The sequence below is a fragment of the Camelina sativa genome, chromosome 11, assembly GCF_030686135.1.
Source record: "Camelina sativa cultivar CO46 ecotype springtype chromosome 11, ASM3068613v1".
Classification (NCBI taxonomy): Eukaryota; Viridiplantae; Streptophyta; class Magnoliopsida; order Brassicales; family Brassicaceae; genus Camelina; species Camelina sativa.
Window position 1 is genome coordinate 32,351,266 of NC_141890.1, and position 16,335 is coordinate 32,367,600.

The 16,335-nt window shown below is 32.6% G+C and overlaps 1 protein-coding gene and 1 pseudogene across 1 annotated transcript; one reads left to right on the forward strand and one right to left on the reverse strand.

Moving 5' to 3' along the window:
- Positions 1–2,734: 2,734 nt before the first annotated feature.
- Positions 2,735–3,780, reverse strand: LOC104724667 (uncharacterized protein At2g29880-like; annotated as a pseudogene).
- A 1,443-nt stretch (positions 3,781–5,223) lies between these two features.
- On the forward strand, positions 5,224–6,145 carry LOC104728501 (uncharacterized). Its single transcript, XM_087472749.1, has 3 exons — positions 5,224–5,292; positions 5,372–5,610; positions 6,001–6,145. Exons 1-3 carry the CDS (start codon positions 5,224–5,226, stop codon positions 6,143–6,145), a joined length of 453 nt encoding a protein of 150 aa, XP_087328875.1.
- The last annotated feature ends 10,190 nt before the right edge of the window (positions 6,146–16,335 follow it).

Consider the following 16,335-nt stretch of genomic DNA (forward strand, 5'->3'; position numbering starts at 1 on the left):
GATTTGTCGATTACGCTAAATTCACAAAGAATGCGGGATTTTTTTTTCGTAAGATCTCTAACAAATATGGTTAATGGTAGATTTGAGATATTTATGGAATTCATTTAATGGTAGTTTATGTCGATGAAGATAAATTAACAAAGAAAGCCGGATTTTTAATAGAAAGATTTCTATCAAAATGGGTAGTGGTAGATTTGAATAATTTGTGTTCCATATATTTAGTTTGTTAATATGGGCCCAATGATATAAGTAAACGAATAGGTTTGAAAATAACGGTTAGGATGTATATTTGTTGAACGGTCAGGATTAAATTATAAGCTCCGAAATAATAAAACGGGTTATACAGACCTGCGTGTTTATCCGTTTAGGAGGGGTGGGAAATTTCGTCCTTACCCTTTAATTAAATCGAATATTTGGTCATAAATCCAATGACATACCATTATAATTTCTTACAAAACAAATGTTTATTAGTTAAACGATTTTACAAATAATAGTAGGGATTTTAAAATTTATATTGTATTTATTTTTTATTTTATGATTGTTTTATTAATTTTAAAAATATAAAAATTTATAGGTATTTAATATAAGTATTAAAAGCATAGAATTTTTGTAGTGTTTTCAAGGTTTTAACCCGCGTGGTATATATATAGTCTAGTAATATATTTATCTCCTGGTACACATCTAAAAGTGTTTTTTTTTTTAAAACAATTCCACTTAACTCCCTATATGGGATTAATGCCAACCTGTCTCACCAAAATCAAAATAAGTTTTTGCGAAAATAATAATAATCAAAATAAGTTTTTGCGTAAAAAAAATAATCAAAAAAACTAATCAAAATAATCAAATATACCGTGTAACCATGTCTTTTTTGACTGATGTGTGGATTTCATTCCCTGAAATGATTAAAGCAGCATAGTAATATTCATGTGAATAATAAAAGAGAATAATGGAAATTGTGTTTTTGTGTGATTCTTACAGTGCCAAGATCAGCTCCAGGTTTCCACAGTGCTGCTTGTGTATTGACGCCACAAGTGAAGGACTTTCACTTGCACCTTCACGCCGTCTTGTAATGGCGGACATCTCTCAAAAAAACAAATGTTGCAGCCATTTTTCTTTTAGATATGAGGTTGTAGGTTTTAGTTGTAGATGTTTTGTATAGTTTTTGAAGTTGATATTTATATATCTAAATATGCTTGATGAGGAAGGAGTCTTTTATCGAGACCAATAAAAGCGAAATTTAATTGTATTCCGTTTTTAGTTGTTTATATTATTACCAAACAATATTCAATTTCTAAATAAAATATATACTGAATTAAATGTATGTCTCCTTGCTAAAGTTAAATATTTGTGAATTTTGGTTTTTAAATCATTCTAAAATTGGATTTTCGGTTTAGAAAATTTATTAATGTTAATATAATTATGGAGATTGTAAATTTTTGTTATGGAAAATATGTTGTATGTCATTTAAATATGAGATATTCTAGCATCCATAAAAATAGTTTTGGAGATTTAATGGGTTAAAACTTTAATGGGTAGAGTTGTTTTTGGAAAAATCGGAATGTATAGATGTTGTTAAGATTTTATGGCAATAAATGTAACAAATGTTGGTCAATTTAAGTTTATCTGCAATGTTATTTATGGAATTGTTTTAGGGGTTAATGTTGTAAATAAAACAAATTAAATAACCGAAACTTCAAGGACATAACAAAAAATGTACTTCAAAAATAATAATATAGATTAATTGTAACCTAATCGTACGTTCCAAGTTTTGGTTCGTCAAGTCTCAAAGTAAATGGATATGCTTGGTAAAATGGTAATGAAGGGGGGGTTATTGGATCCTTGATTTTAATGGATGTAGAAATCCAAGTTAAATCATGTGTTATTCAATCATTCATTTTAAAATCTTTACTAAAATTATGTGTTATTGGATCTATGAATTCTAAATCCTAATTAAAATCACCCCTTATTCATTATCAAAGATTTGGATGGATTTGATTTCATATTGGATTTGGATGGATTTGAAAATATGTTTTACTTATAAATATAGAAATTGAAATCCTTGGTCTCCACCTAGTTATTTGGGTGGATTTGGAAAAAAAAAACTAACGTAATAGCAAACCTACTAGAAGACAAAAGATCATGAAAGAAAGAATGACATGATAATAATAAAAAGCATGAAGGGTGTTCATGCACGAACATAACAATACGTAACAATACGTAAATATCGGACATGATAAAGAATAAGAAATAATTCAACCTATAATATCAGACATAACAATACGTAATAGCAAACCAACCATATTAGAAGACAAAAAATCATGAAGCACCTAATAAAAATAATTCAACTTATAAAGAGAAAGCAGAAAGGGTGTTCCCCTAATAATAATTAGCACTCCATCACGTTACGCTTAATTCAACCATAACGCTCATCAGTGGACATGCTAACAAAGACTTCTTTCATTCCTAATTGGTGAATCATTTTGACTGCATCGTAACGAATGTTTTCTTCCAAATTAGGAACTTCTTTGATAGCTTCCCATACATTATTTCTTTTCTTCTTGACCTCTCTTTGTTCAGCTTCTCTTTGTTGTCTTGTTTCTCTTTCTTGTATTAGATCGAAGAGTTTATGAGTTTTTGTTGTCAATAAAATTAATCTCAGCATGGACATCTGTTGAACCTTCAGATTGACTTGATGGTTCACTTACATTGTTAGTATTGCTTCTATGCTTCTTTCTTAAAGGTAGTTTGTCTAGAGAGCCCCTTGCATTGCTGCATACAAAAGACAAAGGTGTTTCATGGTTTTCCTTAACATCCATAGAAAAATCTTCAGTAGAACTTGTTTGCTTTGTTCCTGCAGTTCCACTTGTTTGAGCATCCGTACCATCACCTAATCCAATAGCATTTCCACCGGTTGCTACGTGGTCCTCAAATATGATTTTGAGATCATCAAATTCTTCAAATGTTTCATTTTGGAATTTTTTAAAATTCGGATGCCCCTAAATGAAAGAAAAATAATTTAGCATAATTACAAATTTCAAAGTTTATTTGCTTATTATTTTTAAAGTTTTCACCATAAATAAATTCAAATAGTTAAAAAATTGATACAACCTTCCATATTCTTTTGAAAGTTGTATTAGAAACAATGCCGTGCCCAGTTCTATCGGGACTTAAGGCGAACTTAACATTAGAGGTTCTTTTAATATATTTTATGAAAAAATAAATAAATATTAAAATTCAAAAGTATAATAAAATAAATATCAAAAATTCAAAAATATAAATTTTTGAAAAAAAAATATATCTAAAAAAACCTTAAACATAATCGTTCTTCTTTCTCAATAAACTATTTTACCAACTTCTCTTAATCTTTTTTCCTTCTGTTTCACGACCTTACTCGGTCTTTCACAATTTAAGGTTTTGTTTTCCTTTTTGTATATTTTTATAAATAAATATATTTAAATGAGTCATACATGGGTTGTTTAGGAAATAAAAGGACTTTTCAAACCATAATAATACATCATATTTTCCAGAATTAAAATTCCAAAAACACACACAAAAACTATATATTTTGGGGCCTGAGGCAAATGCCTTTTTTCTTACCCATACGCACGGCCATGATTAGAAAAACATAAGAAAAGCTAAAGTTTATGTAGTTTACCTTTACATAATTAGCCCACACCTCAGCTGAACCGTAAACCTTTTTGTGCTTGGATCCCATCCAAACCCGGAGCTGCAACGAAAAAGATCAAGACCACTGTTGTATTTTCCCTTCAAGGTCTTCATTCTGTTTAGGTAGTGTTTATGAAGTTTGCCACCCCCATGTTTTTCATTAATAACAGGCAGTATTTTTCTTTCCACTGTAAACTTGCTAAATACACCACTTGAATCACGCCAACCCGCAGCAACACCGTCTAATAGTAATTCTATTAACGTTCTTGTTTCTTGTGGAGTCCATGGAAGGTAAAGATTTTTTTCTCGATCTTCTTGTGATTCACTCATTGTTTTTTTTGGGTTAAAGTTTTGTGCTACACCTGTGACACAAAAAACACATAACTCGTAAATCTTTTCTTGCAAGTAAATAACATGATAATTAAAAAGAATCAAGCAACGAACGGTTGAGACGTAAGTGAGCATGCACTACAAGAAAATTTAAAAGAATAAGTAATATAAAAACTAAAAAGTTAACAAAGACACTTACAAACTAAGTTAAGAACAATATGGTCGAGACGTAGGTGCTCCAACTCTTTCTTACAATAATGAAGAAGTATCCATGGTGATCCAATAATATATAGTGTTTTTCTTTACCATATATTTCATATGAAAAATTGGTGATTTGACAAATATATTTAGTTACAAAATTAGAAATATTACAATTTCTTGACTAACAAAAAATTCGTAATATATCACCACTGGATCTTTGATTAAAAATTTGGAAATCTTACACTTTTTTAACTTACATCGTAATATACACTTTCTCTATGAATATTCGTATCTTTGAAAAATGTAAAATGTACATAAAACAAAAAGTTATGTGCCTTTGTAAAACGTAAAACTTACATAAAATAAAAATGAACATAAAATAAAAAATCCATAACTATATGAATAAACTATTACTTTCTCACTACGACACCGTTCATATCCTCGATTTCCTCGGGAAGCTACACGAAGAAAGAACACCATCCATAAAGTAATGCGTCTTTTCTAACTTATTATTTTTCTGTTAATTATTCTTTCAACCTTTTTTTTTGTCACAGGTGTACATCAAACATGTATCAAGAAGTCCATGATGAAAGAGAAAAAGATGCATTACATGATGACGAGTTAGATAGTGATATCATATTTTTGGTGCTCTTGATTGTCATTCAAATGCTATATTTGAGAAAATGCCAACGGCCTCGATTGCAATATTCTATTCGACGTGCGATCACAAGAGAAGGTGAAATATATATAGAAAATATGCAAAAGAAAAAGCCTTCAGATTTTAAACAGTTGTATCGAATGTATCACGAGACTTTTCTAAAGTTATGTGTTCATATCCGAGAGCATACAGATCTATGTGATACAAAATATATTAGTGTTGAAGAAATGGTTGCAACTTTTCTTCTTATAGTTGGCCAAAATTCAAGGTATTGTCGTACAAAAGACACTTTTAATAGGTCATCGTTTGCAACAAGTGTAAAATTTCACAAAGTTTTACGGGCACTAAATCAAATTGCTCCAAGTTTAATGGCTAAGCCTGAGATTACAGTGCCTACAAAAATTAGAGAAAGTACAAGATTTTATCCGTATTTTAAGGTATATTTTTCATATAATTATGTTTTTGCTTTTTTCATTATCTTTCATAGAATATAACTTTATTTTTTTTTTTATTTAGGATTGTGTTGGAGCTATTGATGGTACACATATCCTTGCAATGGTACCAACAAAAAAAGCGCCTTCTTTTCGTAACAGAAAAGGTGATATATCGCAAAATGTGTTGGCTGCTTGTAATTTTGATCTTGAATTCATGTATGTGTTTAGGGGATGGGAAGGTTCAGCTCATGACTCAAAAGTATTAAATGATGCTTTAACAAGGAACACTAATCGACTACCAGTTCCAGAAGATATGTACATGTCTTTCTATTGTAAATATGTTTTCTCAACATGACAAGTGATTGTATATTCTTATTGTACTTCAGGAAAGTTTTATGTAGTAGATTGTGGATTTCCAAATCGTCAAAACTTTTAAGCTCCTTATCGTGGTGTCAGATATCATCTACAAGAATTTTCTGGTCAAAATTCACAACCAGCAAATGCAAAAGAGTTGTTTAACCATCGTCATGCATCCCTAAGGAACGTGGTTGAAATAATATTTGGTATTTTCAAATCTCGATTTGCAATCTTTAAGCACGCACCTCCTTTTCCTTATAAGACACAAACAGAGATTGTACTTGCATGTGTTGGTTTACATAATTTTTTGCGGAAGTTTTGTCGAACGGATATTTTTCCAGAAGAAATCGAGAGTGCAAAAGAAGTTGTCGAAGAAATTAATGATGATTATAATGGCGAAGTACTTACAACCCAAGAACAACAAAGAGAATATGCCAATGAGTGGAGAGAGACAATAGCATCAAACATGTGGACTGATTCACTTGAGAATGCTACATGAGAGATTATTTTTATAAGTTCTATTTCTTTTATAACTTTTGAATTCTATTCTCTAGGATTTTCAAATCCACTTTCTTTGACTTTCAAATCCACATTATTTGATTTTCAAATCCATATTATTTGATTTTAAAATCCATGGATTCCATGTGGATTTCCAAATCTTATATGGATTTCAAATCCATTAAAATCAAAGATCCAATAACCCCCCCCCCCCCCCGAACTTTCTTCTCATGCTTTGTAGTTTATAAATTATAACGATTTCTTTGTTAATTAAGAAAAATGTCCTCAACATCCAATAATACTTCCTAAGAATTATCCTTTTTCTTTTTCTATTTAATTCATTAAAAACTTAAGTTTCTTTGATTGAGTTCTCTAAATTAAGCACAAGACAAATATTAAAATTCAAAATATTATGATGAAGATTTAATTTTCTTTGAATTAATTCTCTAAATTAAGCACAGATATAAACTAAAAAAAAACACAGATTGATCCTTTGTAAGATTCAAGATTCACAATTATGTATGATTCTTCAGTTTGTTATGAACCAAACCACAAACTTGTCAATTGGTATGGTGCTGTGTCCGAAAATCTAAATGGATAAATTGTTGGGCTTGGCCCAAACCACTCCCCTATTAGTATGATATTGTCCGCTTTGGGCTCAGCTGGCAAAGTCCGCACTGATTTTTTATTGGGCTCCTTCCCAAAATGCCTCATACTAATTGCAGTTGGTCTTCGCTTATATATTAGAAACTTATTTTCTAATCTTCAGATGTGGGACATTGTTTGTATCCCAACAAACCTCCCCTCAAACTATGTACCACGATACTTTGGCCTCTCCTTCAGCGAAACTCGGGTACCTAGGCTCCGGTACCCCTTTATTCCTGAAGTATTTTTGAGGCACCCTTAATCATGTCATCTTTTTTAGAGATCCTCCCACACTGAACACAGAGCCCACACCCATTCCCCTAGGCCCACTTTCCGACCTAGGGTTTGATACCAATTGTTGGGTTTGGTCCAAGCCAACTCTCTTATTAATATGATGATATTGTCCGTTTTGGGCCCATATGATAAAGTACGCACAGATTTCTTATTGGGCTCCTTCCCAAAAAGCCTCATACTAATTGGAGTTTATTTGTATGTGGAATATTATTTTCTAATTAGTGGAACATTATTTGTATCCCAACCACAGACTTATAAATTAGAAATTTATTTTCTAATTTTCATATGTGGAATATTATTTGTATCCCAACATAAATCATCCTTCAATCTTCAATATTACTTCTGCTTTGGTCATATCAAATAAATGTGTTTGTTTTTCGAGAATCGAGATGTATACGAATAATGCACTCAAACGCCATATCATATAGATATTGTATTGTTTTGTGTCACATATGTAGCCTCCGATTGGTAATAATATTTAAATATATGGTTAAAATTCTTTTTAGCTATATTGTATTGTTGTCACGTGAATTTAATAAGTCTACTAGATTTTAACCCGCATATACATAATTTTTATTACTATTTATATTTTATATTTGATTTGTTTGTTAAATATTGGATGATTTCTATAGAAGAATAACTAAATTTTCCGATCGTTTGTGCGGTTAAACGCAGAACCGGCCCTTGACACAAGCAGGTGAAGCACATGCTTGTGGCCTCCAAATAAGATAGTGAATATTCGATCTTTTTTCCTAAAAAGTTCATTAGTTCTACTGGTAAAAAGGTAAGATATTATTACCAAAGGTAATTGTTTCAAATCTTTTATGGTATTCTTTGAGTTTTTCAAGTTTTTTAAAAAAATATTAATGTATAATTGGCCCCACCAAAAAAATGAGATTGTGGCCTTAATATTTTAAGAGAAAGCTCTGGCTAATTGTTTATGTTAATTTTTTAACCCCGCAATATACTTCATTACTATTTGTTTGTTTTATTTAGTTTGTTTTGTGTAGTGTTTGAGATTCAATTTTGATTGTTAATTATTATAACAGAAAATAAGGGATCTAAATACATAGTAAGTCATTAATAAGCTATGATTAAGTCATGTTTTTCTAATAATTTAATTGTTTTACACAATCTTAGTTAAATCAACTTAATTGTAATATGTCATATTTTTTAATATTAATATTGTTGACAAATAATAAAATGAGGATTTAACCGTGTTAGCATAAATTTAATGATATTTTATTAATTCCAACATATTCACTTTATAATCCATCTACTATATAACCATATCATATAGTATTTTTTTTAAACTAATTTTACATATTTGTAATATTTTAATATTTTATTAAATTTATATATATATTAATTATAATATTTAAATAAATGTGAATCGCAGTTCTTCTTACGATAAAAATCAAAGCTCACAGGTTTTGAAAAACAAAATAGGAATCAAATTGTTGTTTTATTTGTTTGCAAATGATTCATAGATACAATATCTTTAATGCACAGTAGAAAGTTTATGTTTATGTTTATGTTTCCATATTTATTCTGCTGTATTTTTTTAGTTGGAATGGTATGTAAAATATTTAGGAAACAAAATCTGAAGTAATGTTATTTTTGGAAACTTTTTAGGGTTAATGTTGTAAATAAATTTTTAAATAAGCATAACTAAAAGGGCATAACACAAAATGAGCTTCAAAAATGTTGATATAGATTAATGCAACTCATAAAGATAGTTGTCTCACCAAACTTGGAATAATACAATATATCATTGCATTGGTTTATAAAACACGTATATGTGGCTAGATATATATGTTAAAGTACGAGAACGGTATATATAGACATGTCAACTAGGGCTAAAGCCCGGTCCGGCCCTGAAAAACACCGGGCTTGGACTTAAATATATATGTCCAAAAAAATCGGGCCTTTCGGGCTCAGCCCGTTTGGACAATAGAATTTTTTGGGCTTAGCCCGACTGGGCTCGTGCCAGCCCAAAAAGCCCTTAAACAAAGATATTTGTACCTTTTTGTTAACAGTTTTGTTTGATTGCAATATTTGATTAATAATTTATTGTAAATAAAGTTGTAAACTCTAATCCTAGTTTTCATATTTACTTAATTACCATACTTAATACTTTTAAAATTTTTATCTATGATATTTTATATGAATTGTATATTGGTTTATTTGGTTAAAGTATCGAAATTTTATTTACTTTTAAACTTTTTCTATTAAATTAAGTTGGTTGTAGTGAATATAGATAAGTTATTAAATTTTTGATTGATTTGTTTTATAGTACACCTTCAAACACTACTCTGTAAGGCTTATAAGTTTGAATTTTTGATCGGTAAGATAAGCCCGAAAAAGCCCGAAAAGCCTTGTAGCCCTGTTAGGGCCGGGCTCGGGCTTTGAAATATAGGCTCAGAAATATTTCGGTCCGGGCTGGGCCAAACTCAAACATATGCGAGCTTTACAGGTTTCGGGCCGGGCCGGGCCGGGCCAACCCGATTGACACCCCTAAGTATATAAGAGCATAAAAGTAAACAAGACACAAGCTTTGTTAACGGGATTCGGATAACCTATATCTCTGGGACCAAGTCCAGAATTCATTAACTTTTAGTAGAACTTCAACAATACCATCAACAGATCTCTCTATCTTATTGATGGGGCGGCCACACACCTTGTGTGTATCTCTCAATAATACCTAAGACGCGCACCTCTTCATGAGAGGCTCTCTTGGTATGTATAACAAATTGCTCACCCCTAGAGTTCACAACTTTCCTATTCTAAACCGGTAAACTAACATATTTAGATAACTCCTAAATAGAATTAATCCTAATTCCATAACTCGGTAGGATTAATATAGCTTTCACCTCAAGCTATCTTCAAGCTTATGCCAACATTCTCCCTCTTAAGCTTGAACTCCTTTTCTTCCAAATCTCTCATGCCTCATTTTTTAAAACTTGTTTCTTCCAAGCGCTTTAGTCAAGATATCTACCTTTTCCTCACTTCCGGGAACATGCTCGACTTCCGCTTACCCATTCTCCACACAGGCTCTTATATCTCTGCAAAATCTCATTTTGTTTCATGTTTGATTGATCCCCCTTTTGATGTCGTCAAACACTATCTTCATTGCCTTCATTCTCCCATGCTTATATCAAACAAGATTAAACTTCTGAACCATCTTTAATACCCACAAGTATCATGTTCATTCCACATAAACATAATCGATAAAGACATCACCTTAGTCTTTCTAGTCTTTGTGACTGCAGTGGACACATCTTAGATTGATCCCATTCAACTTCTCATATAAAGTAAATCTTTACGTAGGATTTTCTTTTCCAATGAGCTTGATATCTCCTTGCCTATTTCCTTCAAATACATCAACCTTGATGATGCATATCATATCTTCTTGTCCCTTTCTTTTTCCCAATCAACTTTACTTTTTGTCTCGGCTCTCTTTTAATCTCTTCAACCACACAATCTTCTTTATGAACAAAGTTCATCACACATACCTGTTTACAAGACCAAAAAGATCATCTTCTCTTCTGAAATTATGCTCTCCAATCTAGCCTTAAAATTATTCTCCACAACTTCATTTCTTGAGACAACTAAAATGATGCATTTTTCATCAGTTTTGATACAGAACACAATGGAATAGCAAACCAACCCAGAAAAATATGAACTTTTGTGGAAACATCAACAACAGTCATATGAAGACGTAGGAAGAAACAGATCACGATTTGCATTTACGATTTGGAAGTTACAGCCACTTTCCCATAACAGATCCGGAATGATGCAATCTGCAAGCAGTCCAACTTTGAGAGCAATTTCCCAGTAAACCAGAAGGAATCAGATGACGATCTTTATATCATTGGAAAGATCCCGCTCTCAAGTTTTCAGAACACCTTTCAATACTGAAATCCGAGATCTGTAACCAAAGGAAATCGACAACAAAGTATCAACCCGTTTCCTTGACTTTATACTCTTTTATGTATTTCTTTCAGCATCGTTTCAATCCACCACGAATCATCTCTTTGAGTTAACACTCTCCCTCATGAGGTGACATGAACATCATCAAAACAGATACTACAATTAATGACAAGTTGCTCCACCTCAAAGCCTTCTTCATTCACCTTTTAGGTAGTGATTATCACTAATTGCTTCTGCCTGCGATTTGGTGAGCATCTCCATTACAGACTTCAGATTTTGGCTTTCAATGAAATCGACAAGAAACCTCTTTCTTCTCTTTTAATTTCCATAGGTTTCTCCATTTTTCTTCCTTGAAGATGATTGTATTAACTCATTTGATTCGCTCTTCATTATCCATAGAGAGATCTGCTCATCTCTTCTTCACAGAGAATCATCCTTAAGAACCATATTCCACATGCTCATCTTTGCATTTAATTCATCAGTATTTCTCATGGCACAAACCATTTCTAGCTGCATTAAGAACAAAAACTCCTTTTGCTTTTAACAAAATGAAGAACATGAACAAGTTCTAGTTTTCTTTCTTACTAAGTCCTTCCTATGATGCTCATGCTTTCAACATTATTAACATTCTTCTCCCCCTTTTTGATTGTGTGTTTTAAGAAGACAATTATTCAATCCATGACACACACATTCAAAAAATCACATTAGATAGACAGAAACCCATGATACTCCATATCAGTCATGAGCTGACTTAATCTGGGAAACGAACAACCAACAACAATCCCAAAGTCACATATGCCTTTAAACCTCCTAAACACTGTCAAAATCATTTCAGATCTAAAGATCCAACGAAGAATCAAGCATCATAATCACATATGACTCCCACTACTAGACTCACTTTGAAGAACAACCCAAACTAATTGATTTATGAACTCCAACAAATGAACATAAATATTTTCCTTTCGTTATTTCTAAAACAGCTCAACCAACAAGGGAAGTCTCAACCAAATATCTCAAATCAAAAATATCACAAAAGCTTCTTCTCGATTGACCTGTTAAGAAAGATTAGATAACTTCATGCTTCACCTACCTACCAAAAACAGGGCTTCTCGATTTTTGATCTTGAGTTTAAGACTTATCGACTCTTTTCAGTTGTCATTCGGATTTGACTTCAATTGATGAGTTTCTCCATTATGAAATTCCTCTCTTATCTCTTGACAACCTCCAATGGAGAAGAAAATCTCTCAATCTCTCCCACTGATTCTTGTAGAAGATTCAATATAATCATCCAACCTTTTGAAACTCATAATATGATATCTTCTTCTTCTCCAATTTAACCAAAAATCAGCTAGAGACTCATCATGGCTTCCTTTATTTCCAGAATCAGACATTACTCTTGATTTCACGAACTTCTTAACCCAACTTTTATTACCACTGGTTTCTTCTTACGTTTACGTCAAAAACATATATATATATATATATATATATATTAACCACAATTCAAGGTCATACCCTTGTCGTTCCTTTTTCTTCTATGCTTCCTCAATACAATTCTAATCACGTCCTCCGACTCCTTTAACTCCCTGTAATTTTCTGTGGAATTTCCGACATGGTTCCTCTCTAGTGTCACAGAACATCTCAAGTTCATCATGATAGCAAATCCTAGACACCCAAAGCTGAATTCGCTTCAACTCACTTGATTGCTAGCTGTGAATTTCTCTTCCATATTGATACCATTAACGACGATCACACAACAACCAGTCTTCATCATCAACAACAACATACAATTTAAGTGACTTTTCCGAATTGGGAGACCAAGGATAAACAAGATGATTTCGAACTGAGCGACCCCTTGATTTTTTTTCTTTTTCATCTTCATTCAGGTTTTGTGCTCACTCTCTCCTCGGCTCCGTTCCTCAAGCTTTCTTTGCACAATGAAGAGAACTCTCAATGTCTCTCTTAATTGAACACATTCTCATCAAAGAGATGCTTTCATGGGCCTGTTTTATTACAATAGAGATTGGGTCATGTGTCTCAAATCCCGTCCATTATACTAAAATTCTTTCTTCATCAATGACTTCTTTTCATACTGCGAAGACTAAAAATTTCGGCGAACTCAACATCTATTCCGTGATAATTTGAGATATTCATTAGACCATAACTCTGCAGCGACTTATGTGAAAACCCGTCCCGTGGACCCCACTAGCCTACCTGCTAGCCGCCCCAACGGACCCGAAGCGTTGGTGACAGCTTGTCCTGTGGGAAGGCTGTTAAAGGGTGGAGACCAGGGTTCGAGGAACGCCTGGCGCACCAATAACCTACTGGTGGATTTGGATGAATAGTTCCTATCCATAGTGAGGGGTTAGGATCGATGCCCTGCAGGACCAGCTTTGGGGCCTATGGAGGCAAGCTAGCGGGTAGGCTAGTGGGGTCCACGGGACGGGTTGTTACAACTTCTCTTATCTCTAACAAGTTATTTGTGTCTTTCGTCGTGATTGTAATATCTCACGGCTCTTGTCACCAACCTTAACTCTTCACAGACACAAATTCAGGATTACACCCGAAACAATAAGTCAAGAACAGATCTCTATGGAACCTTGATTAGTCAGGCTCTGATACCAAATAAAGCACATATATGTGGCTCGATATATATGTTAAAGTACGAGAACGGTATATAAGAGCATAAATGTAAACAAGACACAAGCTTTGTTAACGGGGTTCAGATAAACTGCATCCCCGGGACCAAGTCTATAATTCATGAATTCATTAACTAGAAGTAGAACTTCAACAATACCATCAACAGATCTCTCTATCCTATTGATGGGGCAGCCACACACCTTATGTGTATCTCTCAATAATACCTAAGACACGCACCTCTTCATGAGAGGCTCTCTTGGTATTTATAACAAATTGCTCAACCCTAAAATTGACAATTTTCCTATTCTAAATCTATAAACTAATATATTTAGATAACTTCTAAATAGAATTAATCCTAATTCCATAACTCGGTAGGATTAATATAGCTTGCACCTCAAGCTATCTTCAAGCTTATGCCAACACTTTATTTCTTTTTCTTCCTCTAAACTACGTAAGTTGATAGCTAAATTACGAATTTTAGATCGAACCGTTCCTTTATGTCTTTGCATCATTGTCTATCTCATGGAACCTCTAATTTATAGTGTTCCATATCACAACATTCTTTTTATGTTTTAATATAATAATTATATATTATAACAAGAGGTTTAGGGAATTATTCTTTTGTATTATTTTATCTGTCCCATATGATACAACATATATATAGGGATACATATTAGGGTTTACAAGTCCACTAATGGGCCGATAATGGGCATCCATACAATACTAGATATATTCATAACACTCCCCCTTGGATGACCATTATAAAAATGTAGTTCCAAATGCGCATGTGAGATGCTGCCTCATTAAAAACCTTACCAGGAAAACCCAATGGGATGGTTAAGGGAAAAAGAGTGCAGCGCGCTTTTACTCCCCCTCTTGAGTAAATCACTTGAAATTTTCGAGATGACCGATCCAATATGATGAAGTAGCTTCTTAAAAGTAGTGGTTGGAAACGCTTTGGTAAATGGTTCGCCTAATCTTCATGAAGGCTCTTCATGAAGGCTCCAATATGATGAAGGCTCTACTGGAGATTAGATAATATTTTCATCATCAACATATTTGCACTTGTTCTTGTACCTTTCTTTTAACAAGAACCACTTGTAAGTGCTGAAGAGACAAGAGACATATATAATTTTTCTTTTAACGAGGTTCAGCAAAGGCCTACGTCCTCAAACTTTCTTGAAAATACTTCTTGAACACAATTACAATTAGTGTTCAATCTGGGATTTACACAACCCTAAGAATTCTCTTAGTTTGTTCCCGATTTATTTTCAACCCACTATGAGATCCCTAAGATCAACAACAATGATCTACAAACATGATTCTCTCATAGAGATAAACTCTCACTTTTTTCTCTCCAAATGTGTCAAAAGGCATCAAGATTTTTTCTTGCTTTTACAATAGTCTCGAGAACTATAAGGTATTACTTCTAGCAATATAATTAGCAAGATAATTACTTTAAGGGATATCTCTTATAGTTTGAAAACCTTCTAAATAGACCAAATCAAGTCTTGTTTTATTTTCAAACTCATAAGGGATCTACATAGTTGCTTCCACCATATGAGAGTGCATTTCGCATAATAAATATTAAGTATTTATGAGAATCATTGTACTACTACATGTACTTTATTTCTCATAAAGATCCCTTTATGTCCCAATCATTTTACACTTTCAAGTGTAAGGACTACAAGTCCAAATATTATCTCTTTAAGAGACTTGAACTATTTCGTAGTTTTTCTTTCAATGATTAACCAATCATTCTTTGTGTACACTTTTCAATAAAACTTTTCTATAAATCGCAGTTTATGATCCTCGATTTTAATCCATAACATAATCAACTGCAACACTACATGCAAACATATTTACGACGTCGATTTGCTTTTTGGTTCCTTTTCTTTCGAGACATGACTCAACTTGTTGAGATTTCTTTTCATTATGATTCTCAGGTACCTGAATCTCTTTCTTACTCATGTCTTTGTCTCTAAATCTCCTCTAGAGATTTACATAACTCCCTGCTTCCTCGGTGCCATATTAAGTTATGCTCCTTTTCTTTTCCGAGGATGCTTATATTTAGAACCATAAGTCTACCACACTTCATGCGATCTTTAGACTTACTAGTAGTTGATCTTATCCTTCTAGGATATTAATTTCAATTGGAGCACAGCTGGTATATGTGACTTTGTCACTCAAGGTCAGAAAATGCCTTCTAGCATATTTGCTAAACTTTGCAAATAAATTATCTTTTTCAATTTCTAGCGCACATTTCAAAGTACGAGGATCAAGATATTTTCTCCCAATGTCTATATATATATACAGCTGGAAAATTGAAATATATATATATATATATATATATATATATATATATATATTTTCCAGCTGTTTATTTTCTCCCCCTTATATTGGAAAGACTGACTCGAAATAACAGTCTCTGCTTCTCGAGCCTCAAAATTTCGAGATATTCAATCTTCAAAAGAGATTCATATCATATTTCCAACATTTTTTCAAATCCCATCTTATATCAATGTGGTAGAGCAACTCAACATGTATAACACATTTAGATGGAATATATCTGATTTCTGACCCAAACCAATTGTAATGAGGAGTACTCATGATAATTCATTGGCCCGATGCGAACTTATTGACATATAGAGTCATTTTTGTCAATCACATAGCCTGGTTTCA